This window comes from Bison bison, unplaced genomic scaffold, assembly GCF_000754665.1.
Source record: "Bison bison bison isolate TAMUID 2011002044 unplaced genomic scaffold, Bison_UMD1.0 scf7180017864526, whole genome shotgun sequence".
NCBI lineage: Eukaryota > Metazoa > Chordata > Mammalia > Artiodactyla > Bovidae > Bison > Bison bison.
In genome coordinates, this window is record NW_011495077.1 from 4,078,656 (window position 1) to 4,091,284 (window position 12,629).

At 43.7% G+C, this 12,629-nt stretch overlaps 1 protein-coding gene across 6 annotated transcripts in view; it reads right to left on the reverse strand.

The window, feature by feature from the left end:
* Window positions 1-308: 308 nt before the first annotated feature.
* BBS4 (Bardet-Biedl syndrome 4) overlaps window positions 309-12,629 on the reverse strand; it is a 48,096-nt gene continuing 35,775 nt past the window's right edge. For all 6 annotated transcript variants that reach the window (XM_010831386.1, XM_010831384.1, XM_010831381.1 and 3 more), the window contains 10 exons: window positions 10,833-10,886; window positions 8,563-8,690; window positions 6,663-6,717; window positions 5,686-5,754; window positions 4,675-4,827; window positions 4,417-4,588; window positions 2,860-2,929; window positions 2,419-2,560; window positions 1,669-1,870; window positions 309-1,119 (listed from right to left, as the gene is read on the reverse strand). In XM_010831386.1, coding sequence (XP_010829688.1) covers window positions 1,010-1,119; window positions 1,669-1,870; window positions 2,419-2,560; window positions 2,860-2,929; window positions 4,417-4,588; window positions 4,675-4,827; window positions 5,686-5,754; window positions 6,663-6,717; window positions 8,563-8,690; window positions 10,833-10,886 — 1,155 coding nt within the window. In that variant the 3' untranslated portion in view covers window positions 309-1,009. The remainder of the gene's footprint in view (window positions 1,120-1,668; window positions 1,871-2,418; window positions 2,561-2,859; window positions 2,930-4,416; window positions 4,589-4,674; window positions 4,828-5,685; window positions 5,755-6,662; window positions 6,718-8,562; window positions 8,691-10,832; window positions 10,887-12,629) is intronic.

Sequence of the window (12,629 nt, forward strand, 5' to 3'; positions counted from 1 at the left end):
CATTCAACTATCAGACAATGGTGATTTTTTTCCTTAAGAACAAAATAATCATCGTAATCATACATTCCAGACTTCTACCTTGTTTTGTACTAACATTATTCAGTAAGAAGGGCACTTTTCCCACTGCTAGTTCGTTCTTGCCTCTAATCTGAGCCATCTAAAACCATGTCTATATCTGTGCTTGTGTATGTAGCCTCATTTTTCTAACTGTGATGACATGAGTAACAACCATACTAGAAATCAGAATAGCTCCTTTCTTAACAGAGAAACTAGAAATCCAGAAGCCCCAAGACTGGGCCAATACAAGGTTCTTCCAGAAACATTTTATTGTGATCCTTTACACATTAATAACAACTTTTCCCAAAGGGATGATACATAATCTTTATTCTGAAAAGGATATATAGATAATGTATTACTAGCATCTGGTCAGTGGTATCACTGAATGTCTAAAACCTCCTCAGTTAAGAAGCTCCTTTTTCCCCCCCCCAATCCTTGGTGCTGATCCCAGACCAGCCCTTTCTCCCTTTTCATACTGACATGATCTGGCTCTGCACTCTGACCTTGCTCAAGAACAAGCTATAGGGACTTTTTCTGGATTCTTCTGGGCAAGTGCAGCTGGGATACTCAATAGACTGGGCCACAATTTAAAGAGCTTTTTTTTCATCTTCTGAATTTCTACTATTAGAACTGGATTATTAATTCAAGATTTGTGTTTGCCTTGGTGGCCAATGTACCTACCACACAGCCCAAGAATCACCTCAGCTAAGCCAAGACTTTGTCATGACAGCAGAGGTCTGTCTCAGACTTTTCTTCCACAAAGGGCTCAGTCAGCAGGAGGTAAGTCCTCTCCTAGCTCACGGGGCAGCCAGGGGCTGTGAAGGCTTCTGGCTCCTGGTGATCATTAACACGTTCTCGGACGTGCCGGCCTCCATGCTGCCTGTGTCATGGGACCTTCCCTAATCTGGTGGGTCCTCGCCAAAGCAAGCCCAGCTCTGGGGTCATCCTACACCTACTTTTCTCTGGTTTGTGCTGATGCTTCCGTGGGTTGTGCTTCCACAGTGGGCTCTGGCTCCAGAGGAAGGGATGGTGGCTTTGTGAGCTGGGATGTTCCTCCAGCACCTAGTAACAAAACAAACAGCGTGAATTCTCAGTAGCCTGGTTCCAGAAGAAATCAAAAAGAAGTTAAAATCAAAAATCAAGAAGATTTTTCTTCTTGAAGCTTATTTTCTGGGATTAGTAGGACTGTGGCGTATCTGTGCAGCTGTGAAGGAAGACCATAACTTGATAAAGTCAGTCAGGTGTGCCTTCACTGACCTTATAAAAGAAATCATTCGTTACCTGTGCCATGCTGACTCGTGATAAGGCAGTGAAAATTAAACAAGACTACATAACAAAGGTACCATAATGTATTTCTAAACCTGCATATCGTGAATACCCAGTGTCTTGACCATCCAACTAAGTCTGCCAATAGCTGGGAACTTTTACACAAATGGCCTTGAGAAAATAAGTGACAGTTTGGACACCCTTGGGCTTTTTTCCCCTTCTGGGCAGTACTACACTGGACGTGTTATGAGTCTGAAAAGCGCAAGCCTCACTCAAAGCTGTAATCTCTTTGCAGGCACATGTGGCTGTCGCCATGGGTCTCCATAGCTGTGTGTAGCTTCCCACCTGAGGAGAGCTTCCTGCATGTGGCTGCTGAAGACATTGCCTGTCCTAGGGCTTGATTAGAGCCCAGAGGCTGCTGGAAACCGGCAGCTTTACTGGTTGAAGCAGTCTGGTGCTTTGATTTGGGATCTTTAACTGGTTTGGTCCAGACCAGTGCCTCCCCGACTTGTAGAGCGGCTCCCAGCTTCTGGGCTACCTCCACCATCTTGTGTCCATGCGGGAAGGAAGCAAAAAAAAAAAAGTCACAGGTATGACAAGCAGAGACAAGCCTCATCTGAGGCCTTTAGCAGGCAGGCAAGGTTAGCTGACATAGTGTCTGCTACCGTTTGAGGGAGGAAGTACTGATTGCAAAGAAATGGTTCTTAAACAGCAAAGAACACACTGTCTTGAGTGGATGGCATGGAAATTCTTTAAAGGCTCTAAAAACCCAACAATTTAAGTTTGGTGCATTAATGGACTAAATTCCTGCCTTTTCTATGTGGGGAGAAGTGGGAGGAAGCTACAAAGACACACAGATCTCAACTCAAATGAGTTGTATTACCAATAATAGATACAACTCAGTAAGCCTGAATTTCCTCTTACTATTTTCTTTTAGGAAAAGTTTTTTCTCAAGCTGTCCTTAATTTAAGAATTCATGCTGCTAGGAACATCAAAGCCAAAACAGGTGTAAACATACATTATATCTGGATTATTTGGGCTTGATTCAAAAGTCTCCTGACAGCTTGCTTAATGACTCTTGGATTTAAGACTTACCTCCGGATCAAATTCCAGAGAGCTACTGTACTTGAGTAGGTTGACTTTCTTCTCCATCTCCTGATACTGGGCCAGGGCGTCCCTCTTCTCACCCTGGTTATACAGCAGCACAGCATAGTTCAGGTTTACTAAAGGGTTACACCTGCACAGACAGACAGGGACGCTATGGAGCTGGGGCTTTGCAACAAATGGCCATTTAGAATAGATCCTTATCATTCTACAGAAACAGAACTAGTGCAATAGAGAGCTCCCCATTCCACAGCAAGGTCTCGCAGAGCCAGCGCCGGGTCCTGCTGGGCCCTTGTGCTCAGGGGCCACGTCCTTCCACACACAGACCTGCTGTGCACAAAGGCACATGAGAGCAAGCACCGGGGCCCTGGCGCCACCTCATGGCTTTGCAGAGTCTAGCCCCCCGACACCATCCTCAGCAGGGCAGCTTACTTATCAAGGCGGACTGCTTCTTCATAGGCTCTCTTGGCATTCTCTGAATCCTCCAGATTGGTCAGAGCCACTGCAACAGAGAGAGTGAATGTTATGGCTGAAGAGCCCCCAGCATGAAAACACAGGACATGTTTCCAGACTGCAGTTCATTCAGCCCCTACATGTAACTCTTACTGCACCCTCTCAGCTCCTAGCACCACCGTCTGCTCAGCCACTCAGCTTGGATTCCTAGTGTCATCTTCAACAGCCCCCTCTCCAGTTAATCCATCGCCAGGTTCCATGCATTCCTTTTTTAGTGTCTTTAGTGACAATGCCCTGGCTTTAGTCATGTCAGGCTTTCCATTTTGTTCCCTGGGGACACTGTCCCACCTGCCTCCATCTACCTGCCACAGTGCTGCCAGGATCTCGTTAACAGATCTGACAGCGTCACTGTCCTACTCAAGAATCCTCACTGCTTTAGCAACAGAATACTCTCCCTTTTTAAATCAGTATTTTCTGGAAGCTTGATCTATAAACCAGACAATAACAGAGCTGCCCTGGAAGCCCACTCCACTTCCCCCACAACCATTCATCTACTTTCTCCAGACACTAGAGGAGATCCAGGAATACAGTTGGGAAACAGCATAGTCCCTGTGCTGCACTCACAGCCCTCCATACTGACCTATCTCCTACTATGCTCGCTCTACCACACTATCGCCACTACCTGCTGGGTGCAGCCTGCACATTCATGGCTGCATGCCTTTCCTCAGGGGCTTCTCAGCCATTCTGTGCCACTGAATTGCAGTTTATCTTTCAAAACTCAGTGTGAAGACCATCTCTACTGTGTTACAGAATTACTGCTTATGCCCTACAGTACAGTAATTTGCTTACAATCCTGTATCCCTTTATGACTGGGCTATCTTTGTATTCAGACAGCCCCCAAATAACCACCACTCGATTTACTTATATAGAACCCCACAGTAATGACCAAAAAAAAAAAAAAAAAAACACCTGAAAACTGTCAGTGAGAACATGGAAACTGCTCTTAGATTAAACATGTAGTGAATTTAGTATAAGGAGAAATATCCCCCAGTTACACTAACAACAATAAAAGACATGTAGTGACAGCAAAACCAAGTTAACATTCACTGATTATCTAATCATGTAATCCTCTCATCAACCCTATGAGATACAGCTAAGGGTAAGTACTAGAGGCAGAATCTTAACACCTGATGATACCTAAAGCCTACGATCTTAACACTTAATGATAACTAAGAACATGGTTGGACTCAATATATGAACTGTCAAGCCAAGGGAACACCACTGTTAAAAGATGAACTACATATGAACCTTATTTAACCTGCTGGCCTCTGAGTGAAATGCCCCCGAGAAGCAACCAGGTGCTCTGTCCTCTTTCTGTTTCGTTTTCTTCAGACTCTAGGACAGTCATCCAGATACCTATGGGATCTGCAAGGGAATGGCTTCTGTGGGATATTTAACTACTGGCCTGCCATGATTCTAATTCCGTTTTCCCTCACTACAGACTGCAGAGGGCTGCTCCACATAAATGTCTCTTACCAGCCAAGAGCATGTAGAGCTCCCCCATCTTCGGCTGGAAGTTGATGGCTGCGCTGAGGAAATGGAAAGCGGAAGCGTACTGCTGCATAGTCAAGTGGACAAGGCCCAAATTATAGAGAATCTTCCAATCTAAAGGCGCCAGGTAGTTGGCTCGTTTCAGGCAGCTGATGGCCTGGAGGAGGGAGGGGGCACTCAGTGAGGTCTGGGGCAAGCTCAGCAGACCCAGTAACTATGAAGGCAAAAGGAGAAGACACTCACTGCCACATATTTCTTCTTGCCAAAGAAGCACATTCCGATGTTATTCCAGAGTGGAGGGCTTTCTATAACAGCACACGCTACAACTTTGTATTTGGTGAGGGCAACATCAAAGTCCCCGTGGGTCTGCATCATGCTGCCTGCTGCCAAGATGGCCTGAAAACATGGAAAGTTTGTAATTTAGTCATTACCAAAAGGCTGTTGGAGTGAAGTACGCCTTCCTGAATCTAGATACTCAGTAGGCCCATCAACACTGGTGGGACTGAAAAGCATCTTCCAGGGACCTATCCATCCACAGCTGCTGGAACAAACACTCAAGAGGAACACTCTCACGCCCCACACTATGGCTCTTTGCTGTAATAAAGAAAAGTCTCTGACTACCTAGCTCTTTTGTTCCTACTTGTAGCCAGGAAGTCACTACCTTAGAGTATCAGGGTCCTTTAAGTAAAAACCACCTTTAGCCCTGCAGCCCCTGCCTGGTAGACACCAAGAGCTCTAGACGACTCAAGTGCACCTGTCGCTGGCCTCTAAAAATGCAGCTCCTTCTGCCACCGGGCAGATGGTGAGTCAGCTTTAGACTTCCTCAGTCCAGCTTTCCATGTCTCTCAGGCAGGCTAATATGACTTCCAAGAAAGGACTGAGTCTTTACCCTTAACAACAAGCCTGTTTTGCTGCAGCTCCCACAATGACTCATCCACACAATGATCGTCTCATCCCAAAGTCATAACTGGACAAGAGTTGTCGTCTCGGGCTCATCAGGAAGCTGCAGGTCATTTCAGCATGTGGAGGCTCTGCTACTTTCCTAAGTAACACATACAACTTCACTGCAGTTCTGCTGTCTGTGTAAGTTACAGGCCCATTATGACAGATGTGCTCTTTAAGAAGATAAGCAGCAGGGCACTGACAATAAGTACTTTCTTGGATATTTGAAATGCATTCTAGGGCTAGATCACCTCAAGGAGCAGTGGGACCACCTGTGTGTGAAGGCGCTGGGGTTTTGACAGCCAGCAATACCTTGTAGTTGGTAGGGTCGTAAGTTAGTGTATTTCCAAGATGTTCAAATGCCTTCTGGTAAATGCCGAGCTTGGAAAAAAGCAAACCAGAGAATTACATCAGGGGAGATGGCGTTAGGGAGTCTGGCCAACCACACCCTCAACAGATACACCCTGACTTTTCTGGGTTCTTCTGACAAAAGCTATAGATACCAAATTTTAAAAAAAGGAAACTAAGGGCCCCACATTTCTCTTCCCTCTTACTTCATTGATTTGTTCCCTAATAAGGTCAAAGTAGCTATCTGCCAGGAACCATCTCTGCCACACTGGTGCTGCCACACACTGAGGACTCTTGGCAGGAAGCAGGCTGGTGAGCCTCCTCTCCCCTGGGGCCAAACTCCCAAGCCAAAGCCCAGGAAGGCCCAGGGTTAAGCTCCTTAGAGAAAAGTGAAACAAACAAGGACACGACAGAGGCAGAGCTGGAGGCAGGATTTTATCCTAGACAGTGCTTTGCCTTCTCTAACCCTAACCTGGCTGGGAAGAAGGAACAACAGAAGCGGCCTTTGCCCCAAAGCCCTAATACCACCACAGTACTTCCACCACAAAATGCCAGTCTCCCTGACCACAAGTTGTTTCTCATACATGTTCTTTCTTTGGTTGGGTAAGAACTAGGCTCAAACAGGTGTATTTGCTTCTGATTTGCATGCTGAAAATTAAGTTCATTCCTTTAGCAGACAAAGGGTATCAAGTGCAGAGTAAAGTTTATGTGCTGCTTATGACCTTTAGTAAATTGTGTTAAAGTAAAAATGCAGGAAAACCATAACACACACAAGTGTTTTTTTCTTTTTTGGCTGTGTGGCTTGCAGGATCTTAGTTCCCTGACCAGGATTGAACCTGTGTCCCCTGCAGTAATAGCATGGAATCCCAACCACTGGACCACCAGGGAAGTCCCCAAAAGCATTTCTAACAGCAGTGCATGGATAAGCAAAGCCCTCTTACCTGTAGGTAGAGTAATCCTAAAGTTGTAAGAAGTTCTGTATTTTCTGGTGAGAACCTGCGACACAAGAGACGCTCAGAGGGAAACACGACGTGTCTGAGTGATATTGACACGTGCAGTAACCGCACCACCCGCTCCCGTAAGAACTCTCAAAGGCATTGGGAATTTCCTCCAAGAGTACGTCAACCCGCCTATAGGGAGGACTGCTCAACAAGACAGAAATGGGACTTAGAACCTAGACTCCTTCCTCAGGACCTTTGCTTACAGCCAAAGTCCTCAGAACCTATGGACTATTTTGTGCCAAAGTCTTAATTACACTAATAGAGTTCAAGAATAATGCTCTATAAACCAAGTCGGTCTAGAACACACACGATTTTAGCTGCTTCCCTCTTGTGAGATTTTGTTGTTCTCACTGCACTCACAATGCCAGCCAGCATAATTATTTCCTGGGTAATTTAGGATCCCAAGGCCCCTGATGCTGTGCTCTCCACATTAAACAAAAAGTCACACTAAACAGCCAAACTAAAGAAGAAAGACACATACCAGCTCTAGGAAAGAACTGGCCATTGGCTTTGTGGAGTAAACACTGGCTTAAATAAAAGATTGTCTGCCTTTCCAATCCCTCACCGGCATGTCTTTGTCACAAAACAAAAGCAACACTGAGCTGAGATGATCTGACTACAGGATCATTAGACAGTTTCAACAGTGAAAATGGCAAAGGTGAAGAACATCTCCTGCTTCTAAGGAATGAGGTAGGATGCAGGTTACCTATGGGGAGACCAGAGTCACAGGGGCAAAGCCCCTGCCTGGGGAGGCCTGAGCTGGCCAGACAGAGCTTACTCAGTTCAACTAAGTATTTGCTCTTCACTTTCTGCCCAAAATTCCCATTCTGATCACCTTCCTCTCCCCAACCAAGTAGGTAATTTCCATGATTCTAGTGGCGTCCTGCCCCCCACCAAAACATGACTACTGTCTCTGAAGCTGTGGGCCATAAACAATGGTTTCTATCACCTCAGTAAGGCTCCAAATGCTCAGCTGTCCTCCAAATTCTCATTTGAGGATTTCATTGACTTAAGTCCTTAGCCAGACACAGGAAGAATGTGTGAGCTAATGTAATTAATGTAAGCTAAGCTCAAAGAGCCAGTTTCTTGAATGCAGGGGTCAGGGGTCAAGGCTTCCACTCAGCACCACAAAGATTAAACATATGGCTACATGGGCTCCTACCTACTTGTCCCTGTAAACATAGATGACAGAAGTCTTTCTTGCAGCCTAACAAACCAAAGGATTTTTTATATCTTTTTAGATATAAAATATGAAAAAAATTCCAGAAGCAGCGTTGTTGTGACTAATGTAACCAGAAAAGTTACTATCATGGTAGAAGACAGGAGTAATTAACAACAGAAATCTAAATTTAGTCCAAAGTCTTGTTATCAGGAATAACAGACTTTGTGGCCTTGAACCACAGATGACGAATTCTATCAAGTGACCAAACAAATGAGACAAAGGCATTTTGTTACAGCTATCCCACTTAAACCAGACAAGATCTAGGCAGAAAAGATAAGATTCCCTAGAAAGGAGAAACAGAATACCACACTGGGAACGCTAGTCAGTTCCATTATCAACAGGGGTTGGGCAACAACCTGTGGAATGATGGCTTAACATGGGAGGAACCTGGATCCCTGACTGACCTTGTGGAGCAGAGAGCTGCCCAGGACCAGCCACACTGACAGGTGAAAAAGAAACCTAAGTCGTCCTTATTTAAGGCACTGGGAGCTCTATACTTTAGCTTAACATTCACCCTAACTCACAGAACTCACACAATGTGTAACCAGTCACACACGTCCTCTCTCAGGCATGGGAGAGCACGTCTGCTCCCATTTTTGTTTAGGAACCAACACTTACTCCACTGCTTTCTTGTAGATTTCAATGGCCTTGTCCAAGTCTCCCTTCAGCAAGAAGATCTTGCCCAGCATTATGTAAGTCAGATCATGTCTGTTAAGATGCAGGGCATTGTGCAGCTGGTCTTGTGCCTAACAAGATTGACAGAGTAAAGAGAACCAAATCACCACCAGGAAAGGACAATGACTCCGTATAGCTAATGTAAAGAAAGAGCTCCCGCTCTACTCAAGTAGGAACATCACATTTCAGCAAATGTCCCAAAACATACCCAAACTGTGCTCAGAGGACAGCTGGAAACATGAAATGTCCACCGCTAGTGCCACTTGGGGGGCTTGTACAAGAGGATTAACCTTTTTGAGTGTTTTCTGCTTTTTGATATCCATTCCCATGACTCATATTCCATATGTCAAGAGGGATATCATGGTACATAGAGAGTACTGCCCCAAACTTGACCCCAGCTGCACTGCTGACCAACTGCACACCCTTCTCCAGGGGGGACTTCACTTTCCTCACCAGTAATTGGATAAATGAATGAATGTTCATTTATTCATTCAGTAGATATCATCAAGTGCCTATTGCTCTGCTGCTGCTAAGTTGCTTCAGTCGTGTCCGACTCTGTGCGACCCCAGAGACGGCAGCCCACCAGGCTCCCCCGTCCCTGGCATTCTCCAGGCAAGAACACTGGAGTGGGCTGCCATTTCCTTCTCCAATGCATGAAAGTGAAAAGTGAAAGTGGGTACTAGTATACCAAAGCTAACAGAAAACTCCTCACTCTGTTAGAGCTTATCTTGTAGATGATGATAAAGGCTGTTTAGTCCTTCACTGATTCAACAAGTATTTATATAAATGCCAGCTACTGTATTTGCTTAGCCTGTTAGCTTTACAGTAAAATCTAAATATAATTCTCTTCCTCCCTCCTCAGTTCAGTTCTGACCAAAAACCAAATCCAGCTCTCTCTTGGCTCAGAATAAGCCCATGAATAGATATGTACTTAGGAGAAGGCAATGGCACCCCAATCCAGTACTCTTGTCTGGAAAATCCCATGGATGGAGGAGCCTGGTAGGCTGCAGTCCATGGGGTCGCTAGGAGTCGGACACGACTGAGCGACTTCACTTTCACGTTTTACTTTCATGCATTGGAGAAGGAAATGGCAACCGACTCCAGTGTTCTTGCCTGGAGAATCCCAGGGACAGGGGAGCCTGGTGGGCTGCCGTCTATGGGGTCGCATGGAGTCGGACACGACTGAAGCGACTTAGCAGCAGCAGCAGATATGTACTTGCTTAAAGTTTCTCTGAAGAGAAAAAGCTCCTAACCAAGTATGTAACACTGAAGAGCCATCTGCCCAGAAAACCTAATCGACTAAATATGTATATTTTATTTGCACAGATACAGGTATTAATTGTTTTTATATATCTCAGAAGAGCAAAAGTTATTCTCACACCTCAACTGCTGATGTACAGTTGTTGTTTTTTAAGAACCCCAAGGGATTGATTAGATTGCTTCAGTTTACAAACTGGTACATATTAAACATTATCAAATGAGTATCAACTAATTCAGGTTCTCAGTCCTGTCAGCACTAGAGAAAAGAAAATAAAACTTCAGTCACTAAGTGGGAGAATTATGAAGGAAACTAACCAACCCCACTTTTATTAACTTTGAGAGTTCTCAATAATTTGGTCTACCCCTCAGTTAAGATATATACATTTTTTCCCTTTATCTGAGTACCAGAATAAGCTCAAAAGTTGTATCTGATTATAAGAGTCTTGGGCACTACAGCCTAATCACAATGATATATAAAAATCTCACATGGAAAATAACCTTAAAAACTAAACTCTCACATCAAACTACTTAAGATTAAAAATTCATTTCCAATGACCTGAAAACTGAAATGTAAGATAGCTCACTTGGCCATAATTACACTTTTAAGACTTCCACATCCACTTTTTTATATTTAAATTTTATTGAACATTTGTGTTTCTATTCTGGAAAATTAAGGTATGGAAAAAAAGAGAGGAAGAAAGGGATGAGATTGCCATTTCCTCTATTTCTAGAAGTTGTCACTTTCTTGTTAAAAGCAGGGGGGAAAAAACCAGATGAATAGTGACAAATGAGAATAAAAATGGGGGTAAATGTATATGGAACTTCCATTTTTTACTTCTAAAAGTCTCTGCAAGCAGTAGGAATAATACAACATGATCCATGGGACCTGTGTAAAAAATGTATCCTCAGTGAAATCCCCAGCCAACTACTCACCCACCACCACCACAGATTACCTTGTCAAACTGTTTCAGATAAATGTAGCAAACTCCTAGGTTATGACAGATTTCCTACACACAAAAGAAAGGAAAACAAGTGTAAATTCCACAATAATTATTAGAGTGTGAACAGGCATCTAGAGATTATTGCTGCTTGACAAAATTTAAGCTTGAAAATATGCACTATGGTTAGTTTTTTACTTGAATCTGATTCAGATTATAAGAGATAAAAGCAGAATAAACCGGTGATCTTCCTGGGCCTATGCAGTACCTTTGGGTGCACACCCAGCCCATTCCTATACCTTTCTTTCTCTTAGAGCTGCTCACGGAACAAACCCTTTGTGCCCTCTTCTCAGAAGAAACTACCACAGTCCCGTCTCCAGCTCTAAGGAGGGGTGTGGGTGTCAGACTTCTTTTCACAGGAATCTAGGAATTCACTCACTAGGTGATATGAACTTGGAGGCTGACAGTGCCATCTGGAGGCTACTACAATGGATTACAGATATGTGAAAAGTGAAAGTGTTAGTTGCTCAGTCGTATATGACTCTTTGTGACCCCACAGACAGTTTGCCCACCAGGCTCCTCTCTTCAGGGGATTTTCCAGGCAAGAGTACTAGAGTAGGTAGCCATTCCCTTCTCCAGGGGAACTTCCCTACCCAAGGATCAAATCCAGGTTTCCTGCATGGTCCTGTGCTGCAGGCTTCTGCAGACTGGCTCCAATTACAGATACGTAATTGGATATGTAATTGGGGCTTATCTACAGAAGTCTGCAGCACAGGTCAGCAAACTACGACCCATGGGACAAATCCACCCTCTGTCCCTTTTTGTAAATAAAGCTGTATAGAACACAGCCACTTGTTATGTATCTTCTGTGGTTCTTTCATAGAACTTCAGAGTTAAGTAATTGCAACAAAGACGGTATAAAGCCACAAAGCTTAAAATATATACTAACTTGACCTTTACCCCCCCCCCAAAAAGTCAACCTCTGATCTACAGAAAGAAAAAAACAGCAGAAATGCAGAGAAGCTAATTTGGTTGCTGACAGCTTTCCAGTTCTAGTTCACTGCAAGATCAATCTGTATTTCGTGACCTTGTGTTCTATAAAATCTCTATAACTTTTATATTAAATCGTTTTTATTTAACGCAGCTTTAAAGAAGGGAAAAGGCAAGGGTGAAGAAACTGCTCTTGGGAAACAGTAAGGACCATCTTGTTAACAGTGAGGAAGTGCAGAAGCACCTGCAGACCCAGGAGTGTCCCTCTCTGAAGAAATATGAACCTTCAAGGGCTCAGAGACAACTGTTTAATGTTTTCCAAGTTGCCTAAAATAACAACAAAATAGCAATCAGTGATCCTATGCCACATGTTTTTCATATATATTACTTTAATTTTCCCAGCAAATCTGAAACATAACAATTCTGATTTTAGTGATAAGGAAATTGAAGCTCAGAGAAGTTAAGCAGTTTGCTTAATACAAAAAGCATCAGCACAGGGATTTTTTTTTTTTTTCTTAGTTCTAAATCTTAAAGAATTTCAAGAACATGGAAGCAACCTAAATGTCCACCAACAGAGAAATGGATAAAGAAGACATGGTCATATATACAGCAGAATATTACTGAGCCATAAAAAATGAAAATGTACCATCTGCAGAGACTTGGATGCACCTAAAGACAGTCATTCAGAGTAAAGCAAGTCAGAAAGAGAAAAATACATATACTGTCTAATATCACTTATATGTGAAATCTAGAAAGATGACACAGATGAGCTTATTTGCAAAGCAGAAACAGAGACACAGACATACCAAACAAACATATGGA